Source organism: Equus przewalskii, chromosome 32 (genome assembly GCF_037783145.1).
Source record: "Equus przewalskii isolate Varuska chromosome 32, EquPr2, whole genome shotgun sequence".
NCBI lineage: Eukaryota > Metazoa > Chordata > Mammalia > Perissodactyla > Equidae > Equus > Equus przewalskii.
The window spans coordinates 19,956,004-19,978,790 of NC_091862.1; the positions used below are offsets into that span (position 1 = coordinate 19,956,004).

Here is a 22,787-nt window from a genome sequence, read left to right on the forward strand (position 1 = left end):
TAATGTAAGACTCCTAAAGCAATATTCTTTCATCTCCTCCTCCCATCCTTTGGGTTATTGTCTGAACACATTTTACTTACACATATTTTATGACCCCCCCCCACAATGAATTATTATTTTTGCTTTAAATAATCTTTAAAATAAATTTTTGAAATAAGAAAATCATATTATATTTTATGTTTAGCCACATATTTATATTTTCTGGTGCTTTTATTTTCTTTGTATAGACCCAAATTTCTATGTGGTATAATTTTCTTCTGCCTGAAGAACTTTCTTTAACATTTACCGTAGTGCTGATCTGAGAATTATGACTTCTTTCAGCTTTTATTTGTTTGAAAAGTCTTTATTTTGACTGAATTTTTGAAAAGATATTTTCACTTGGTATGGAAGTTTAAGTTGACAGTTTTTTTTCTTACACTCAGCACTTCATGCCATTCCACTGTCCTTGGGAATAGAATTCTAGGTCGAAATTGATTTTTCTTTCAATACTTTAAAGATGTCATTCCTTTCTTGCCTCACATGTAGTTTCTGATGAGAAGTCTGCTCTAATTTTCACTTTGTTCCCCTGTATGTAACAGACCTTTTTACTGTGGCTGATAGCAAGATTTTTCTTTTTATCATTGGTTTTAGCAATTTAATTATAATGTCTTCTTCTTTTGTTTTGGTGAGGAAGATCGGCCCTGAGCTAACATCTGTACCCATCTTCCTCTATTTTGTATGTGGGATGCCACCACAGCATGGCTTGATGGGCAGTTTGTAGGTCCATGCCCAGGATCTGAACCTGCAAATCCTGGGCCACAAAGGTAGAGCATGTGAACTTAACCACTATGCCACCAGGCTAGCCACTGTAATGTTTTCTTTCTTTTTTAAATTTATTTTATTGTACTAACATTGGATTATAACATTACATAGCTTTCAGATGTACATCGTAATACATTTCAAATTCTGTGTAGATTACATCATGTTCACCACCCAAAAACTAATTATAGTCCATCCCCTCACACGTGAGCCTAATCACCCCTTTTTCCCTCCCCCTCTCCCCTTCCCCCTGTGGTAATCACCAATCCAATCTCCATTGCTATGTGTTTGTTTGTCGTTGTTTTTATCTTCTACTTATGAGTGAGGTCATATGGTATTTGACTTTCTCCCTCTGACCTATTTCGCTTAGCATAATACCTTCAAGGTCCGTCCAGGTATCCCACTGCTGGGTATTTATCCAAAGAACTTGAAAATGCAAAGGCGTAAAGATACATGCACCCCTATGTTCACTGCAGCATTATTCACAATAGCCAAGATTTGGAAGCAACCTAGGTGCCCATCAAGGGACGAATGGATAAAGAAGATGTGGTGTATATACACAATGGAATACTACTCAGCCATAAAAAATGATGAAATCTGGCCATTTGTGACAACATAATGTCTTCTTTACATTCATCTTCTTTGGGATTTGTTGGGCTTCATGGATTTGGGTTTACATTTTAATTAAACCTGAAAAATTTTCAGTCATTATTTCTTAAAATGTTTTTTTTTCCTGGCCTGTCTCTCTCTCCCGTCCTTTTGTGTCTCTAACTGCACTTGTGGTCTACTTCCTGATAGCATGCTGCAAGTCCCTGAGAGTCTGTTCATTTCTTTAAGTTTGTTTTTCCCTCTCTGTGCCTCATTTGGCTATTTTTTATTGCTATGTTTTCAAGTTCACTGATCTTTACTTCTATAATGTCTAATATCCTGTTAATCCCATCCACTAACATATTATTTCTTAAATATTTTATTTTTCATTGTATAAGTTCCATTTTGTTATTTTTTTGTATTTCTATTTATCTTATGACATTCATGTTTTCTTCTAAATCCTTTACTATGTACTTATAGTAGGTATTTTAATACCTTTGCTAATTCCATCATCAGTGTAATTTCTGGGACTATTTCTACTGCTTTATTTTCCTTCTAATAATGTGTCACCTCTTCTCACTTTGTTGCATATCTAGAAAATTGTGACCAGATGCCGGCCATTGTGTTCATAAGGTGTAGAGTGTTGGTTTTTTTTTTCTTAAAGAAGTATTGGCCTGTGTTTTGGCCGGCAGCTAAGTTACTCATGGCTCAGTTTGAACCTTGTTTTTAATCTTTGAGGGCAAGTTTAGAATAGTCTCTCTTCTGGCAATAGTTTAGCCTCATTACTAAGGTGTAACACCTCTGAGATCTCTGCTTAATTCCTTGTGTATTCAACAAAGTACCTCCACTCTGACTTGTGGAAACTGGGACAACTCCTGGCCTGATGTGAACTTTGGGAATCCAGCTCTCCAGTAATCGCTCTTTACCTGGGCTTCTTGAATTCTGCCCTACTCATGTGCAGATAGGTACCCAGTCAAATACTCAAGGGAACTCATATGCTAACTTCTGGGATATTTTTCCGCATAGATTCTACCTCTCTCTTACCCTAAAAGACAAATTCTAGCTGCCGTGGCCTTCCTAAACTCTGATTTCTGTCTTCTTAAATTAGCAAGATCACCAAGTGCTGTCTGTGTTCCTTCTCGCTGAACAACCATCAGGAAATTGCCCACAGGAAGAAAGCCTGAGTGAGTTGAGGGTTCATCTTGTTTGTTTCCCTTCACTTCCCTGGAATCAAGGTCATGCACTGTTTCCCAAAGTCTGAACATAGTTATTTCATCTATTGCATCAAGTTTTCTAGTTGTTTACAGCAGAAGGCCACGTCTAGACTGTTCTTCCCTCACGGCTGGAGGCAAGTCCCTCCCTACCACACTAAACATCAAATGTTCTCATAGACTGAGTCAGAAATTAAACTAGAAATATATCGTACCTGGAAATCATACAAGCACTAGCCTTTGTGAAAATGAAATTATCTTCTCACAGATCAGGTTGAAATTTATACCACTCTTTTAGAATTACACAAAAAATGTCAACTGACAGTATATTTTCAGAAAATGTAAATGGTTTTCTTTTTCTTCTTTTTATTTAGAAGGTAAAATCAAATTAAGTCTTTTTGAAAAAATTCACACCAATCCTCAGAATAAGCTTGGGACATTTCCATTTCAAATGATCGATTTTTCTGAGTGATATGAGAAAAAAATTGAACTAATAAATGAATGCTACTTTCTTATTTTAAGTCGTATAAGAAGGACAGTAAGAGCTATCACAAAATACGATATCTTTCTTCAGATATCAGCTTTATCTTTTCCTCTCACTATAAAATTAATACAACTTAAATATTAATTAATTAAAATTTCTCTCACTATAAAATTAATACTGCTAATTAGAGAAAATCAAAAGATGATAATGTAAAACACATTTATTAATGCAGGATTACTGGTGAAGGTAGACTCTTTGAGTAACTGGTACAATTAGCTTTTGAATGAATGATTAAATGAGTGAATAAGTGATGAGCTTATACCATTAATAAATAACGAAAAATGGAACTGCTAATTGAAGTTTTTGTTTATTACTCCTTCTTTATTCAGCCATAACACATGTGCTTTTGCCCACGATGTCTATGATATGCGATTTGTCTTTTCTATCTCTCAGCCACCACTCCAGACTCAAATTTTGTCACTTTACACCTGAATTCTGGTCCTTGTCTCCTAATCATAAAATATGCCTTTAATTTCTTCTCACTCCAGAGTAATAGGCACACAACTGCCAAGATCATCTGAATGGCCTCTGGGTTCCTCAAGAGAAGAGACCAAGCCGTATGTTTATTGTTTTCAAATCATAGTCATTAAGGTACAGAAATGTACCAAGAACACACAGTAGATGGCCAATGAATGAGTGTTGAATTGAATCTTTTTCAAAAATATAAATAGGCCCCTCAAGGAACTCTGGTGCCTCCCTCTTCCAATACCTTTGAAATATAAGCTCTTCATCAGGCATTCACTCAGTCCCTGGTCCTTGTTTCTGTACGTAACTTTGTCTGCTATTAAATTCTTACATAAGTCTGCCAAATAAGCAGGGACAGCCTCTGCCAAACCCTGCTTATGTCCTCATTGATATTCACATTACTGTTTGTTTGTTTATTTACTGTGGAGGGAGGTTTCAAATAGAGTAGGTACATCTTTGAATTTATTTTTCAACTAGCTTACTCTTTACAAGGATTATTCTGGCTGCTATATGGAGAATAGACTTTAGGGAGAGTAAAGAGAGTGAGAGAGAGTCCTGTTTGAATCCATGGCTCTAATATGGAAAATATAGTACATAAATATATTTTAATTAAAGAATGATCATTACCTTCCATTTAGAATGTCATCTTTGCTTCATCCATCTATATGTTACTACTTTCAAGATCAGACACAACATCACAAGCTCCTGAAAGTATTTATGGGACAGTAAGCCCTTTGAAACATGACCTTATTTGGAATTCTCTAGGAATTAAAATATAGTTGGTATTTTATTACTACAGTTAGCTTTTGTCCTCTAACTGTTTCACATGTATATGGTAGACATGTTTCATTCAGATACAGTTTCTTTATAATTCTTAGGTCATTTTTCTCTAATTTATGTTCTAATCCCTAAAACATCATGAATATTTTTATTAGTTTTATATTTGTCATACTCACTGGTATTTCTTTTGCATAAAGTATACACTCAATAAGTGCATAAAGTATTTTTTTTCATTTTTGTCACAATAAAACACTTTTATGATAGCTCTGGGCCATGATAAAAGTTTTGATATTCACTGAAACTGCCCTTGAAGAACCAGGCTTACTGAGCCATGGGGCCTGTCTTGATTCTTTCACATCCTGATTATGTGGTGCTATGTTTATTGTCAGGGAGACCAGGTGACCCACTGCTACGCACAATGCTGACTCAGTCACATATACGCTGTCCGAGTCTTAAAGTATTTATGCCACAGGCAATCAAGCGTTCACTTTATGACTAGGTTTCTGAAGTAACTTGAAATGGAGTTTTAAATTAAAGTTTTATTTATAAAAAAGATGAAAGAAAATAAACAGCATCAAGAGAATATAATGAAGGAAAAGTAACTATGAATCGAAGGAAACAGAGAAAATTTCCTTCAGAAGGGAAATGCCTGAAAGACTAAATGGAATCAAGAAGCTGAGTCTGCCCTAATTAGGACCATAGGAGAGGCAGCTGCAAGAGAGAAGAGCTAGCCTTGCCGCTTGTGTCCCCACAAAGACCTGTATGAGAGCTTGACAACAATCAACTCTAATTGCTGATATGTTTTTCTCCAGCCACACTGAGTTTCTCAAAAGAAGGGGCCATGTTTAAGTTTTCTTTGCATTCACAGTGCTAGCTTAGTTCTTGGCACATATTAATTACTCAATAATATACGTCATGTGCTGCATAACCACATTTTGGTCAACAACAAACCACATTTACAACAGTGGTCCCATAAGACTAGTAGCATATAGCCTAGGTGTGTAGTAGGCTATACCCTCTAGGTTTGTGTAAGTACCCTCTATGATGTTCACATAATGATGAAATCATCTAATTACACATTTCTCAGAACGCAGCCCCATCGTTAAGCAACGCATGACTGTAGATGGATGTGATATGTCAGTTAAGATTCAGTGCTCTCATTGTCATGGCCTGGGCTCGTTTCCCAGTCAGGGAGCCACACCACCCACCCATCAGTTGTCCTACTGTGGGTGGCCGCATGTTGTTGTGGTGCTGACAGCTATGCCGTCAGTATTTCAAATACCAGCAGGGTCACCCAGTGTGGACAGGCTTCAGCGGAGCTTCCAGACTAGACAGACTAGGAAGAAGGACCTGGCTGCCCACCTCCAAAAAAATTGGCCATGAAAACCCCGTGAATGGCAATGGAGCATTATTGGATACAGTGCTGGAAGGTGAGAGGATGCGGCAAAGAGACCAAGCAGGGGTCCGTTCTGCTGTACACAGGGTCACCAGAAGTCAGAATTGACTCAATGGCACTAACAACAACAATGTAGATTGAAGAAAAGAAGAAAATAATATAGAATATGATATAAACAGAGGAAATGGAAATAAGGAATTCAAAGAGAATAAAAAATATGGGGAAATTGAAGACAGCCTTATCAGAACTACATAAAAATATCATTTTAGGGAAATCGCTACATTCTAATTTATTACATGGAAGATGTAATAAAAATGCTGTAGGAATATAAAATGGTCACAGGGATGGACATACATTGAAGGGGCTATGTGCTAGGCGCTGTGTCCAGAATTACACTAACCTTCACCATTGCTCCAAGGGTGGAGTTAATTAGGTACATTTCTCAGATGAGGAAACAACTGCAGAAGGGCTCAGTACCTTGTGCAAATCTCAGGCACATTATTCCCCAAATCTAGGCTCTTCCTAGTATAACAACGGCTGCCAGGGCAATGACATGTTATGCTCAGAACCAAAATTATATCTCAGAGGTTGGCAAACATATATTCAATTAATCGACCTTTGTTGTGTGGCCCACTGTGTCAGCCATGGTGTTATATATGGGGATAAACTAATGAAAAGACCTGATCATTGAGGTTAAGGAGCTCACAATCTAACATATGTGTTAAGTATACTGCCAGTAGGAGGAATGAAATGCTTATGGAAAGCATATACATTCAATTTTTCATTCATTCACAATATGCATTTAAAGTGCCTACAATGTGCCAGGCACTATGTCAAGGCTAGAACAAAAAGATACTATCGTCATCCTTGAGAAGCCGTTATTCTACAGAAGGGCTTTGAGAAAACTAAAGCAAGAAGAGGAATAGGGTGCAGGGCAGGGACCAAGGAAAGGCAAGTGTAGCACCCAGGGACCAAATTTAAAGAGATACTTACCCTCGGGGTTGTGCAAGTACCCACCCTACACTTCCCAGCCTTGAGAGTGAATGCCTCCTTAAAATCTATGTCCTAGTCACTTGCCTCATTCTAGTCCTCCCGGATAGGGAGACAGCTGGAATGGGGAGGTGCAGCCTTGCCGATGGCGGCCGGGTAAGTCTTCACTAAGACATTGCCGTTTGAGCAAAGACTTGAGAGAGGGAAAAGGAGTCAGCCCTGAATATGTCTCATGAAAGAGTGTTCTAGGCAGATGCCTCTAGGAGCCAGAGCAAAGACCGGGCGGTAGAGTACCCTGTGTGTTCATACTTCCTCCTCTATTTTTCTGTGTGTATATTTCAATAAATGTTTAATTACAAAAGCAAATGGGCCCTGTTTCTGCCACTGCCACTTCCAAGACGTGGTAGCCGTGCTGTGCTCCTGCTCGGCCAAATATCACGTGCTTTAGAGCAGCTTCTGTCAGGATCTGTCCCCAAAAGCGGCAGAGAGTCTTGTCCTGAAGCTTAGGTGACAGCAGTAATTTCATGTTTTCACATCTACCATAAGATACAAAAAGGAATATTTTGCTTTCAATTTTTTAAAAATTGTAGCCAATATATTTTTAGTAGCTGGGGCAGATCACATCATCATGTAATCACAGACTTCTCAGATAAGAGTTTTTTATATTCCTGTGGACAATTTATATTCAGAATCTGCCATCCTGCTGTGGGATTTAGAAAATATTACATAATGGAAGAACTATATCATTGTTTTACTGGTGGCCAAAATGGTTACATTAACTATGAACAATTTAAATGGGTAGTTTGTTTTGGTTCGTGACAAGAGAAAGCCCAGGTGTATGGGACACTTGTAGTTGATGATGTTATGACTAACTTTCCTAGCTGGTCTTAGGGCTATGTGAGAGTTGTCTTATTCTTTGAAAACATAAGCTGAAGTACTAAGGTAGGAAGTGTTGTGATATTTGTATCTCACTTTCAAATGGTTCAGGGAGCCAATAGGAGAGAGAGAGAGAGAGGGGCAGGGAGGGAGAGAAAATACAGTGAAAGATTTATAATTGTTTAATGCAGTTAGTAGATACATGGGTGATCAGTGTACTATTTGCTAATGTTTCCCTTTTTGTTTCAAAATGAGAAAAAAGGAGGAAAGTATTAACTAGATCAAAATTATGAGAAAATAAGGAGAAAGTTGAACAAGAATAAAAATACTCCTTACAGATGTGGGAATTATTCAAAGATAATCCATAGTTATTAGGCATGAAATAACTTTTCAAAAATCTCATAAAGCTCCAGCCAGATGGGGCTGGATGGGCTGGGTGGTGGGGACAGGCCATGACATACCCTTGCAAGCCACGTATGTGATCAGAGCGATCAGATGATGATCGTTTGCATCATGGGAATATTTGCTTGAGGTAGATTTCAGTCTAAACCAATTCTCTTGCCTCCAAATTGAAGACAAAATTCCTCCCCATACAGCCACGGAGGGAATGAAACATACTCAAGCATTTTGAAGCACGTGCACTGGAGGAGAATGAAACTATTTCCAAATTCTATGGCCCAGCATATAAAAACAGAAATAGCTGGAAGTATAAATAAATACAGCTACAACGTGACACAATTTGAACTCTGAACTTGGAGCAATTGCAGATGGAAAATTGAGTATAAAATGGTCTGTCCAGCATGACCCACAATGTGACCTGGAATAAAAGCAGTGAGTGAGCTACTCAGGTTCAGTGTGAGAGTGAGAAGAGTGGAAGGGGATGCATCATATATGCTCTTCCCACCCCCGTTTCCCTGTCCTGTTAGTGTCTCTCGTTTCCCCAACCCTAATCACAAGCACTGAGATCAAAGGAGTAATGTCTTCTCTGGTGGTAAATAGACCAGGAAATGGTGTTATAGCATGTCTTTAGTTAATTTATATTTTAATGAAAAGTTTGCAATGTTTCCATCATCACAAAATACATGGAATGATAACATTTTTCAAAGTTCATCTATCTGATTTCACGTTATACAATGTTTCATATTCTATCACATTACTGAAGTTGTTTTTCTCCCTGAGAGCATTTAATTGTGATATTGGCAGGCGTGTTGTAACCTGGAATAGAAACATTATGATGCGCCTATGTTTTCTTCTCAACTTTGCTACTGAATAGCACGGACCCAAGACACATCTATTTCCTGTAGCTATTTCTTCATAAAGTAACAGGAGGAATTGACAGCAGATAAGTATATGTTCTAGAATATCAAATTTATCCTTATCACATTCTTTATCTTATCGTTAGGAAAGGTAGGGCAGTACTAATTCCTTGACAATTTGGGTGAAGAATGAATATCCAGTCTTCCAGATTATTAGCAATTGTATTTTTAGGTGAAAGATATTACTAGAAATCATAAGTTTTCTACATTGGTAACTTCTCTCAAGTAAATTTACCTACCAACATTAAAAAAAAAAAAAAAAAAAAAAAAGCAGAGACAAACTCCCCTAGCAGCGCTACCTAATAATTCTTACGGCATTGTTAAATCTAGGGACACTTCAAGTTCCAATTACAGGCCAATGTAAATGATCTTTTAAAACAGATTTTCTTAGCTTCCTTCCATCTTTGGAGATATGTTAGATCATAGTGAAATGATGATGTCCCTTTGACTTTGACAATCAACAAATCTGTTGTTTGGCCTCTTTGCTCACCCAATGGGAGGGAAAACTCAGAGCGATATAAGAAGCTGAAGCTGCACAAGGGGCTGTCTGGCAGTTTAAGTTAAGCAAGTTTCTGAGGTCCACACTTCTAATGCCTTTTGAAACTGAACCTTCATCTTTCCAATAGAAGACGCCAGCAACTAGAATGAAATCAGTCTTACCTCATGAATGGAAATTAGTTAACCCAATGCCAAAGTCCATAGTTGGTATGATACATATATAACTGGGCTTTTCTATACATATATAGGGTGTATTTTACTATATGACAATATTGCACATGTAAATGAGGAAACTTTATGATATAGTCCATGTTCACCTAATTTCTCCAGAATTATGTCTTGACTGGTCGGGGGAGAATAGAAGGAATTAGTGATCTTCTCCATGCTCCATGCCCGACCTCCCAGCCCCAAAACTATCATCTTGGAGTAAAAAAATCCAAAGATGAACTTAAGGGAAGAAAAAAATAGAAAAGAGAAAAGGGGGGAAAAGAAAGACTAAAGGCCAGCAACGCAATCCACAGGATTCTTTCCTCGACTTCTTTGCCGGTTTCTTGTCTCTATCCAACTCTCTCACCCTCCTTCACAAATACTGCTTCCTTAACTCCAGATCTGTTCCCTTGGCATTTTAAAGTGGATTTCTATTTATAATCTTTTTGTGGACTATTGAGAAAATAAGGCCTGGCAACTGAAATTTGCATTTGTAGAAAACATGTCAGTTCATATAATGAACGGTAGTTGAACAACATGTGGCTGTGGGATGATAAGAGCCTTGGGTTGGCTCCAAGCCCAGCTTTGGCACTTTCTAGCTGAGAAAGCTTGGGGCAAGTGACTCAACTCCTCTGGGCCTCAGGTTCCTCATCTATGAAATGGGGACAATAGTATCTGCTTTAAAAGAGTTGTTTCAAGGAATTAGTTAAAATGATGTCGGTTAAGCATCTATTATTATACTTGTACAAGAATATGCCTGATAAATGTTAGTCCCTGATCTCTAGTGCCTCCCTTCTCCTTCCTTTCACTTTCCCCTCCTTCACCTCCCCAGCCCTTCTCACCTCTTTCCTGCCCCTCACCACACCACTGAAAATGGCAGCAGGCTTGGTGTGGGAGACCAACGCACCACGTGCCAGGTCCTTGTGTCTGCTTACAGATCCCTTGTCTACATTTTATGTGCTGCCTCAGATTCTCTTTACCTAACCTCTCTTTTAGGCCCTTGGCCACTGGCCCTTGGAGAGTTCTGGAACCCCTGCCTCATCCTATCACTGTTGCTTCATCTTCTGGCATCTCCAGCTGTCTCTCTCCCGTGGAGTAGGCACTGCGTTCCAGAACTGCTTCCACCGTACCCCGCACAGCAGGAGCCCAGATCAGACTGCATGGGATCCAGAGACTTTTTTGTTCCCCTCACTGTTTGTAAATCTGAAGAAGGGTCACGTAATGGGACATGGACTGTGGCTTCCCGAGCAGCTGCCTAAAAGGGTCAGGTGATGTTACTTCCTGTGAGCAAACTTTGACTACAGGAAGCAGAAAATAGCACGGCATAGGTTTAAATAGTCTGATAGATCTGTCCAGAAATCTCTGTGAGGCTGTGCTCAGTGAAGCAGTCTCCTGCTCAATGACGCATCGCCACGGTGGGGGTGTTTTTCCAAGCCCCATATCTCCCTTCCCTTTGCCTTCACTCCTGCTTCTCTGGGATGGTATCTCCCGATAATGCAAGCACTTAAGCCTTGCTTAGCTTTAAGGTTTCAGAGGAACCTGAGCTAAGTACCTGCAAACTACATTGCTTTTTTGCCAATGTCTTCTGGATGGGGTCAGCAAAATGGAAGGACCCAAAGGGAGACTGAAGAAGGGGAAAGGAGAAGTCACTTTAGGGGGCATCTCAGGTAGTAGCTGTGACTTCTCCTTGTGTCCCTCTAGCCCGGGGTGGGACTGATTCCTGCTGTTGCTCATCTCTGAGTTGCCTTGGTGCCCTCTTACTTTTATAACCAATTTCTTATATTAAATTCCCTCTCTCAAACCACCTGGCATGGGTTCTTTTTTTCCTGGCTTAACCCTGACTAACATAACACACAAAAATAAAAGTTTGATTTTATTTACCTTTGTTCTCAGTATGATTAAAATCAATTTATGCCCCCTAAGATACTACATTTATAAGATAGTTATATTTCTAAAATCAATAGCATAGGAAAACTGGACTTTTAACTACTTCAAAGGAAATTACCATAAGAAAGTGCTATGGGTTATCATAAAAGAAGTCAAAAGATTATTTTAGCATTTCAGATGGCATTTGATATTTAAAATGAATAATCCTTTCCTAAAGGTCATGTTTCCCAGCAAATACAAAAGAAAGGCTACAATCATCTTGTAGGCTGCCTCCTTCCCATCTTTGCAGTGGCTACCCAGAGATCTGACTCTCTGCATCCTGGGCCTGGTAGGTGGCAAATTGGTGGTGTGAGAACATAAGTGCTATTATTTGGTAAATGAGATTCAGATTTCATTTGTTTCTGTACCTCATATGGTACTTATGGGAAACAAACAAACATCCCCCCGCACCTCCACTCCAGGTGCTATTGAGAACAGGCATATTTTTCTCCTGCAGGGTACACGATACTTCTAAAAGTGGACCCCAAGAGATTTGCATTTATGCTGAGTGCTGTGTAATGGCTCAGCAATGATTTCTGTGATCTCTTTTGGTAACACTGCACGGGTGTAATGCAACGTGATGCCAGAAATACTTCAGTATCAAGGCATAGAGATGTATGCAGCAGCCTTTCTTCTGACTTGTTGGAGGGGGCAGGCCTTTCTTCTGGAATGTACAAATGGAAATACACATGGTATGTCAGCCTCCATTCATGGCCTGCCAGCAATCAGAAAAACAGAAGGGAATTGTGAAAGAGAGCTGGAATGCAGTGAATCTTTGAAACGATCTGTTTTCTCTTGCCAGGCTTGTTTTCTTTTTTTTGGTACTCTGAAAAACCCAACTTTGTAGTTCCATACATTGTTTCAGCAGTTGTCTGCACTATAGACTCTATGCTACCACCCACACTGGAAAGGAGGCCTGAGCTGAACTTGTGAAACCATTTGAGTCACAGAAGTGCATGAGCCCAGGGCTTCTGGACTGTCTCTATCATATGACTTCAGATCTCAGATGTCCTGGTTTTCCCCACCATCCAGAAAATATGACAAAGACAGAACCCAGTGGTCTGGCATCTCTTGGCAACAGTGAGGGAGGAGTTTTCGGCCTCTCAGTTTCCGAGGATATATTCCTACATACCATGAGACAGCCTCATGTGAAAGAATTCCATCTGGACAAGAATCTGCAATGGATTCTTGGAGAGAAGCAATGCCGACATACAGCCTACACACACTGGTTTGGCTGGAGCCATTCTTATGCTACTGAAATTCTTCCACACTGAGTGGAAACGAATGGTGTCTCCAAGCCTCCCCATGGCCTCACAGTGCCCTATCCATGTAGGATTCCTCACCAGTCTTCCCCTGATCCAACAACTCAAGGATTAACTGTGGACATGGCAGGGGGCTCCAGCATCCTGTCATAACACTGCAATGGAGTGCATCCTGATTGGTTAGTTGTCATGACAATTATTAAATATTTTTAATATCACATCTGCAGAGAAGGCACAAGATATTTAAAACTAGGGTGAGTTGCCTGAGAAATTTGTTTCTTACCCAAAGTGACTGGAATTACTGAGAGCTTGAGTCCACCCAGACAGCTCTTCTCAGCTGCCAAAAGATGACGCCGGTTCCAGATCACCGACCTTCCCTGATCAATGGAGATAAGGCTTTTCCAGCTTCTGCACCAGCACTTCCACACAGGACTAGACTCTTGCCCTAAGGACCCCTAAGTGTATGTTTCAGGGCATCTCCCCTGCATGGCTGGTTCCTCAGATCCTGAGAACGGCAGAGCAGAAGGCAGCATGGCAAGAGGGCTGTGCTGGGGGACATTTACGTGACAGCCTGTCTGCTCCCAGAGATGAATCACAGAAAATTAGAGATGGGAAAGGCCTAGAAGGTCATTTAATCTACACGCTTGCCAGTTCACAGTCACTCCCCAATGCTCCATTTCCTAGTGCCACATCCAGCGAGGTTTTAAATAGCATGGGACACGGAGAGTGCTGTTTCCACTCCTTCTCTGAGAATTCTCCCTAGCACTAGAATTCTATCCAGCCAAATGCTCAATATTTGATTTTTATTTACTCTAGCTTTATGTATCAGCGATATCATAATCCCCACCCCAAAAAAGCTTCTGAGAATAATTAGAAAGTGGGGACTCTCTCTTGGCTGAAAAATACCAGTTTCAGGAAAATCAAAAGACCTAGTGGAGAAAAGAGAAATGATAAGCAGCGTTTCTGTCTTACCTCATTTCAACTTCTTTTATTTCAGTTATATTCTTATTTAGCATTGTTCAGCTTCTGCTTTCTCTAACAATCACTAGAACGATGACTAAGCAGTATCGTTGGTCTTGGTCTCCCTGTTTACTTCTGTTTCAAATTTTAATTCAATTATTATTCCCCTTGCTTTCTACATTGTGTTTAAGATCCCAGCTCATCATTGCGATTCAAATAAAAACTATTCTAAATATTCGAATAGCTTGCCTATTCCATTTCCTAATCTTTGTTTATCTTTTCAGTTTTAGCTAAGCACAAGAACAAAAACTGTTAGCCTGGCACATCCTTTCTGGACAATCTTGTTTGAGAAAAGTGTGTTTTGCTTTGCTTATCCCCAGGCAGGAGGCTCCTCGTGGACACTGGCTTACCTTAATCTGACCCTTTAAGCAAGGCTCACTGCACACAGACCGGACCATCCCGCTCTTGTTCATTTGGATTTTGTAATCATCGATGTTCAACACCCCTTCATGCCAGGTTCCGACATGTACATAGTCATAGCGGTTAGCTTCAGTGTATTGCAGATTCATGATATCGTACCTACAAAGAAAACAATGTGTGTCTTGGAGAATGTGGGCATGATATAGAAAACAAAGAAATCTGGCAAATACATAATAATAGAGACAAGGGAGATAAAAGCTAGAAGCATCTCGCATCCTAATGCCAGCTCCTGTCAATATTTTAGTTTATTTCTAACGTTTCCTCTGATTTTCCAAAATGTATGTTTCATTCTTCAGTCTCTGGGTATCACCCATATTTGCTAAAGAATATATTACTCTTGTACTTTTCTCTCTGCATGTTCTCAAAAAAAAAATTCAATGTGTGCTGAGATGATCATCATCTCCTTCAAATCATTATTCACTAAGTTATTCTTTGAAAGAGTAACAATTCTTGAGAACATTAATTTCTTAACTTGATTACTTTTATTCTACTTTTTTCTTTTTCACATTCACTTGTCATTTTCATTACACTGGATTAAAAGATGTGAGTTTTACCAACCTTAGAACTTATGTTAGGTGTTAATAGAGCAAGAAATCTGAGAAATGCATCTTTAATTAACAAGGATGTTGGGAATTTAACATCTTGACATTTAAACTGGTCTCTTCCCTGATTAGGACAAACATTTTCAAATTCAAATAATTGGTGTCAGTTATCTCAGTAATTTCAAATGTCATAATGCTACACAACAGGAAAATCTATGTTTAGAAATCTTCGCTGCAGTCCGAGAGTGTGCTGAGGGGTCAGACTTCACCATTTCCCAGTGTGGGCAGTGGAGAGCCTTCTTGTATGTGATGGAAAGAAAACAGCACTTATCAGAATGTGTAAGCTTGAATCTCTTTTCTAACATTTTAACAGTAGATTAAACTACTTAGGAATGTCACTAAACTCTTTAAGGTTCGTGGGGTTCTTGTGGGGATTTATGAACACAAAGCATGTAAAAAACTATTTCACAATTGGGACAAATGCATATGTAAGGCAATATCACTATATCCTTCATATTTATATTACTAAGAGTGCCCTAAAATACTCTGGTTATTTCCATTACAATAGGAAAACTGGAGAACATCTTTGTATTGGCATAGCCATTTATCTCTCAATCATGGAAAACGCTCTGGCATTCTTCAGTCTTCTCTCCATGTTGTTATTTACTCAACTATGACTTATGTGGCAGTTTCCCAAAAACATATGTCTGACTCTCCCTTCTGGCTCTGCAAAGTGGCCTTCCTTTCTGCAGTACCTGCGCAGAGTTCTCACCCTCCTGCGCTAGAATATGAAAAGCATGGTCTCTTGCTCTTTGTGCTTCACCCAAAGAAATAGATAGCAATGAACTAATGCTTACTCTCCTTCTTCAGCTCTCTTCCCCCTCCCCTCAACGCCCCTACCTAATGCATCCTGGAATTCTTTCTCTCCAAACCTCATTCGGACTCGGAATCCTCCTTAGCCCAGCCCTCCAGGAAGCGACCAATCGACCTCAGTTGACATCTGAAACCCATTGGCTATATCTGGCCTAGTTCTTTATCTAAACAACTAATGTCCTTTATTGACTTTTCTGCCTGTTCTTAATGTGCAAATGCATTCTGTCACCCACAGGGTAGCTAGTGGCTTTTCCAAATCTAGATTCTGGCAATTTCTATAAACAGCAGTCTCATAAAGGGAAAAGGGACTCTGAGAGAGTAAAGCAAGTTTTTCCCTTACTTTTCCAGGAGAACAAAACTTACTTAGAGTGAGAAGCGAGAACGGTGCACCTGGAGCGCGTATTTCATCTCTTTGCTGTTCTGACTTTTGGCTAATAAGAGGGTTCTTATTCTCCTTGTTGCTAAAACGTGCCAGAATGTTCTTCAGTGTAGCTCTCTAGTGATGTCCAATGGGTCTTAACTGTGGGCTGATGGCCCACACTCATCCTGCTGGTCAATGACACTAATTTATACCTCTAATATTTTTCCATACTAAACTTGTTATGATTATAGAACCTGCTGTTCAGTATGAGTGGTTTCCTTTTTCATTTCTTTTAATTTTTATGTTTTACTCTGTATTACATTATTAAATCTCCTTATACATTTTCCATGAAGGCTTATGTGTAATGCTTGCGTTAGAATATCTTTTCCCTGAAAATCAGCTTCCTAAGACTTTTATTTCAACTTTCTCATTTGCTTTTCAATAGGAAAAATCAGTTCACACTTCATTAGCATTTAGAAACTAAAAAATTCACAATATTTTAGTATGAAAACACATTTTTTAAAAGTCCCAAAAGCCATAGGAAAAAAAATACTGAAAGATACCAAGGGAAAAATACTGACTTACTATGAAGAAGCCTTCCTGTGTGCTGTGTGTGTTAATGAACACTGCTCTTTTCTCTTGACCTCAGAGTCCTTTCTTGACAGGTTGGCATTTATTTTGGAATATCCTTATGCTATAACTTACAACTTTACAGCATCCTGTCAATGCATTCGGTTTATGTTGCATGATGATTAACTAAAATAATTATAAGAGGCATCAAAAACATGAATGGTGGTGTGACCGGAGATGGAAGCAGAAGGAGGTGGTTGAAACAGAAATTGAACACAGATTAAGCTGACCAATTTCAACCATGAGGAAATGGTCCTCGAAAAGAGACCCAGAGGGAAGCTCATGATTTAAATTTGCAATTAAAGATGGAGGAGAAACAAGCTGAAATTGTGTGCTTATATTTTGGATAACAGAAATAGAGAAAACAGGCTGGAACTCATATCTATGGAGCGTCTAAATGCATCTGGCCATGTGCTAGGCACATTATGCACATTATCTTATGGAATCACGAAGGAAGGTTTCCCTTCCAACTCTGATCCTTTACAGGGCCTAGTCTCCAGTGGAACCCAGGATTACACCAGGGGTTTAAAAGGGAGAGCAATCAGTATTCTGAATCTCACACCCACTTCTTCCCAGTACCAGTTCCTAAGTTGGGGGCACCTAGAAGCTTTCCACTTGCCCAGGCCCTGGATCATTCCATCCATCCCACTCACATTTCAGTCTAAATCTGCTCCCACCTAACTGGCAGCTTGGAATGAATCTGGTAAATTCATCGTTTTCATTGCTGACGATTACTTGTATCATTTATCCTTCCTAGAGCTATTGGATTTCAACAAGGAGAATCCAGTGAGGCCCCAAAGGGCACTCTCTACACATAGAAATTTAAGTTGACATGAAAGGAAGAGATATGTGGTGAATTATTTAGGGTCAAATAGTCTCTTAAAATACCTTTGAAATGACGTTAAGAAGGTTGCCGATAAGTTTGCCTAATTTTAGGATTAGCTAAAAGGCGGCACGATGTGGCCAAAAGAGCTAAGCCGCAGATTCAGACGGCACTGCCTCTACTAGTTAGTCTCTGCGTGACTTGAGGTGAGTTTCTAGTTTCTCTGATACTCAGTTTTATCATCTGCAAAAGAGGATAATGACATGCCTATAGCAATGAGGATTAAAGGATTTGCCGTTCCATGTTAACACAACATATGCTTTCCTAAAATCTCTCATTCTGCAAAATCATATACTGAAAGATAAGAGGGCTTATAAAAAACAAAAAAAAAAGGATTGCAGGCACACGGTACAGCAGCCAAGCCGAGGGCCTTTTTCTTTCCTGTTTCAGGTTTTAATTCTTATTCCACCACTCTGATTATCCCTTGCCTAGGAAAATTCATGTGAATGAACACAGCTACTCTTTATACTGACATCGTTCTCTAGTACCAACTACATGGGAGCTAAATGGTGTTATAAAAACAAGCATTGCAGAACAGACTGTATGTAAAATGACTTGGGGAAAAATATACATACACATTAGTTAGGTTTAATTTTCCTTTGCTTCTTGACTAATTCTTTGGAAGCCATAGAGACTAAATGCCAGAAAGAAAATTCTTCCCTTTCTTGTTCAAGAGATATGTTAGCAGGAATATAAATTAGCCTGTGAACAGCGGATATGTGTGAAGGACTTGGTTTTCTTCACATATTAAGCTTTTTAAGCAAGTGTAATATTAAAATATTTCACAACCAGTGTGGAATTGGGACCAATCAATCAGAAAGATGCTGGCAGTGCCAGTGAGGGTCCTGCTGGTCAAGAGCAATCTCTTTAGTTCTTGGGCTTGCAGGGTGGTCCCAGCCATTCTGAGGGAAGGGCCAGGGTGATAGCTGGGTAGAGGTGGCACTGACAGGATGCAGGATTGTGGGTGTTTACCAGTAAGTTTTTCAACATTTTATAAAATAATTTCCATCTAATATAAGCCGGGTCATTTAGCTATCTAGTTGTACCTATCTCCACGACGCCCAGAAACCATGGAACCAAAGGGGCCAGAGTTGCCATCTGGCTAGCTCAGGAAGGATCACAAGGTCATTCAGGGTCCTTATGGAAAAGATTGCTTTACCTTCCAGGAGCATCTCCTTTCTCATCAAACCACACCTCCTCTCCAGACACACCAATGAATGTGGACTTGATGAGGAAGTCCAGGAGTTTGCTGCCGTCGATGGGCTTCATGGCATCGCAGAGGCCCACATGGCCCGGGCAGAGGGCGTGGTGCATGTTCTGCAGCCCATGCGCCATGGCGTAGATGGCGTTGATGACAAACCCCATCTTACTGTCCTGGACATAGTTTTCTTCTAAGCTTTCATTGCCTGTAACATAAAAACAGATCACTACCAAGGTTGCAATAACAAAGTCTAGGCCCGCATGTTTAATTCTCAAATGCTTTTCAGGGCTCTCAGAAGAAGGGAAAGCCAAGAGTACCTGTTCAAGCTCTGTACTTGTCACTAGCTGCAGTGCATTCTGTTTGCAAATGGTTTATTCCATTTTATTTTCTAAATTCAATAATGGTTTTATAACATATCATAGAGGTGAAAATAAAGAACTTTCAAATATTGCAAGGAAATCCTTAAGGAACGATTAAAATAACTTTTATTCCTTTTTGGTTCACAAAGACGTATTAAAAGTCTCCCTGTATCATGGTATTGCTTCTTTTTGGTGATGAAGTTTGTCCTTGAGCTAACATCTGTGCCATCTTCCTCTATTTTGCATGTGGGCCACCACCACAGCATGGCTTGATGAGCAGTGTGTAGGTCTGCACCCAGGATCCAAACCCATGAACTCTGGCCACCGAAGTGGAGTGCATGAATTTAATCACTATGCCACAAGGCTGGCTTCTGGAAAAGCATTTTTGATACCCTCTATGACAATCCATAATCCATAGTAAGTCAATTTGTGCATTATCTAAACTTTGGTATTTTCTTTTGATGATTCCACTAATTTTATCATCTCTAGGGCCACAAAAACCCAGAATAAGAAGAACTAGGTAATCTGAATCTCTTCTAATATATAGTCTGCACTACAGAAATATTGGAATCAGATTTGCTAATTATTAGAAACTCAGGTAGAATGTTTTTTGATGGAAGAGTCATATTACATGTGTAATTTTAACCTTTAGCTTTTACCTATGGATTTCAAAAACCCTGCAACCATTTCTACCTATGTTGCAGATGATCAAAAGTTCCCCAATTACCAAGCAGTTCACACGAGCAGTATTGCATTAGATATGAGCTCCATATCAGTAGTCTAAACTTTAGGACTTACATATAGATGAGAAATTCAGGGACCAACGGAGTTTGCTGAAATAAAGGTAATGGATTTGGAAAACAAAATAAATTTGGAGCACATCACTGGCATGGTTCATGTACTTAGGTTCAGAAATTTGCTTCTCTCTGTGGTGGGCTTTCCCTCCCCACTTGACTGACAGTGAGGGGTCCACACGAGATGCTCAAGGTGCTGGAAGCTGGGAAACTGGGTGAGTTCAGCCACTTATGGGGTTGAGAACAAGGTGAGGCCAGCTGACCTCTTTGTTTCACCCTGAATAGGTCACTGGACACTAAGTTTCCTGAGCTGGAGAGTAGCAGGCAGGCTTTACGAGGTTAGAGAGCTTAGAGTGTTTAGAAGAAACAGTACGGAATTTTGACTTTGATGTTGAGCTTGAGATGAAATAAGACATTTCTAAGGAGTTCTGTTTAAAGGCAAATCTATTCAGCTATAGTTGAAAATGTGAAAAAGACAAACGCCTATCTATCCTAAGAGTGAGATACAAAACATCAGGCCAGGTTGAAGAGGGGAAAAGTCAATTTTGACCCACCTTCCGGATCACTTAATAGGAAATTGTTAAACGTGTGATTTGCTAAAGTAGTATTTTCCCAGTTGAAAGGACATTTTCCGAGAGGAAATGTGGAGTAAGAGGCAGAAGGGGCATTTTAAAATCAAACTGTACAGAATAAGTATAGAAAGTTGTATAAAGCAGAAAGCAAACATCCTCCTTGCAAAAACTGCAGTCATTGAAACAGGCTAACTTATGTCTGTCACCCTGAGCCCCTGGCTCTCAATGTTGATTTGCTTTTCCTCTCTTTTATATTAGGATATAAAAGAGATAAATTAATGCCATCTGTCTGAAAAGTTTTCAACAAGCCCTTAAATACTGCCCGAAACCTTCCAGTGCTGGAGTTAAGTGTTAAAGCTGCTGGAATTAGAGAAATTACCAGGAGTTAAAGAAAGAGAAAAACTAGACAAAAATTGGGTGGCAAATAATCTTCAATGCAGCAGCCACTGAAAGGGTTGCAGTCAATACTAAAACCAGCCGCTCGAAGTTGCAGCTATTAAAGTTGATCCCAGGAGCAAACTGTGGGAAAATACAAGAATAAATGCCTAGCGTTCTTGACCAAACGGAAAATTCTGTTAGGGACAAGCCTCATGGCCGCTGAGTTTGTTGTTCTTTTTGTTTTGATAACTGCTATCAAAGATTTATTACATATTTTAAAAAAATTATGTTGGTGTCCCCAGTACAAATTTATTTATTTATTTTTTTAATTGTAATTTTTTTCGGATGTACATCATATTTCAAATTCTGGATACATTACATCATGTTCACCACCCGAACACTAACTATAGTGCATCCCCTCACATGTGACCCTAATCACCCCTTTTCCCTCCCCCCTCCCCCCTTCCCCAATGGTAACCACCAGTCCAATCTCCAATGCTATGTGTTTTTTTTTTTTTGTCATTTTTATCTTCTACTTATGAGTGAGATCATATGGTATTTGACTTCCCCCCTCTGACCTATTTCACTCAGCATAATACCCTCAAGGTCCATCCATGTTGTCACAAATGGCTGGATTTCGTCATTTCTTATGGCTGAGTAGTAGTCCATCATGTATAAATACCATATCTTCTTTATCCATTCGTCCCTTGATGGGTACCTAGGTTGCTTCCAAGTCTTGGCTATTGTGTATAATGCTGCAATGAACATAGAGGTGCAAGTATCTTTATGCCTTTGTGTTTTCAAGTTCTTTGGATAAATACCCAGCAGTGGGATAGCTGGATCATATGGTAGATCTATCCTTAATTTTCTGAGGATAATCCAAACTGCTTTCCATAGTGGCTGCACCAGTTTGTACTGCCACCAGCAGTGAACAAGGGTTCCCTTCTCTCCACACCCTCTCCAACATTTGTTGTTTCCTGTCTTGTTAATTATAGCCATTCTGATGGGAGTGAGGTGATACCTCATTGTAGTTTTGATTTGCATTTCCCTGATAGCTAATGATGTTGAGCATCTATTCATATGCCTGTTGGCCATCTGTATTTCTTCTTTGGAGAAATCTCTGTTCAGATCTTTTGCCCATTTTCTAATTGGATTGTTGGTTTTTTTGTTGTTGAGCTGTATGAGTTCTTTGTATATTTTGGATATTAACCCCTTATCTGATATGCGGTTTGCAAATATCTTCTCCCAATTGTTAGGTGGTCTTTTCGCTTTGTTGATGGTTTCCTTTGCTGTGCAGAAACTTTTTAGGTTGATGTAGATACAGCATCCATTTATGATAAAAACTCTAAATAAATTGGGTATAGAAGGAAAATACCTCAACATAATAAAGGCCATATATGACAAACCCACAGCAAATATCATTCTCAATGGAGAAAAACTGAAAGCTATCCCTCTAAGAACAGGAACCAGACAAGGATGCCCACTGTCACCACTCTTATTTAACATAGTATTGGAAGTCCTAGCCAGAGCAATCAGGCAAGAAAAAGAAATAAAAGGGATCCACATTGGAAAAGAAGAAGTGAAACTGTCATTCTTTGCAGACAACATGATTTTATATCTAGAAAACCCTAAAGAGTCCACTAAAAAACTTTTAGAAATAATAAAGGAATATAGTGAAGTTACGGGATACAAAATCAATGTACAAAAATCCATTGCGTTTCTATACACTAACAACGAAGCAGCAGAAAGAGACATTAAGAATACAATCCCATTTACAATCGCAACAAGAAGAATAAAATACCTAGGAATAAACTTAACGCAAGAGGTGAAAGATCTGTACACCAAAAACTATAAAACATTGTTGAAAGAAATCGAAGAAGACACAAAGAAATGGAAA

At 39.3% G+C, this 22,787-nt stretch overlaps 1 protein-coding gene across 14 annotated transcripts in view; it reads right to left on the reverse strand.

Annotated features, from left to right (window-relative positions):
* Positions 1-22,787, reverse strand: part of GRM1 (glutamate metabotropic receptor 1) — a 498,985-nt gene that overhangs the window by 49,427 nt on the left and 426,771 nt on the right. For all 14 annotated transcript variants that reach the window (XM_008540785.2, XM_008540657.2, XM_070602717.1 and 11 more), the window contains exons 5-6: positions 18,746-18,992; positions 14,228-14,396 (exon numbers count right to left, since the gene is read on the reverse strand). In XM_008540785.2, coding sequence (XP_008539007.2) covers positions 14,228-14,396; positions 18,746-18,992 — 416 coding nt within the window. The remainder of the gene's footprint in view (positions 1-14,227; positions 14,397-18,745; positions 18,993-22,787) is intronic.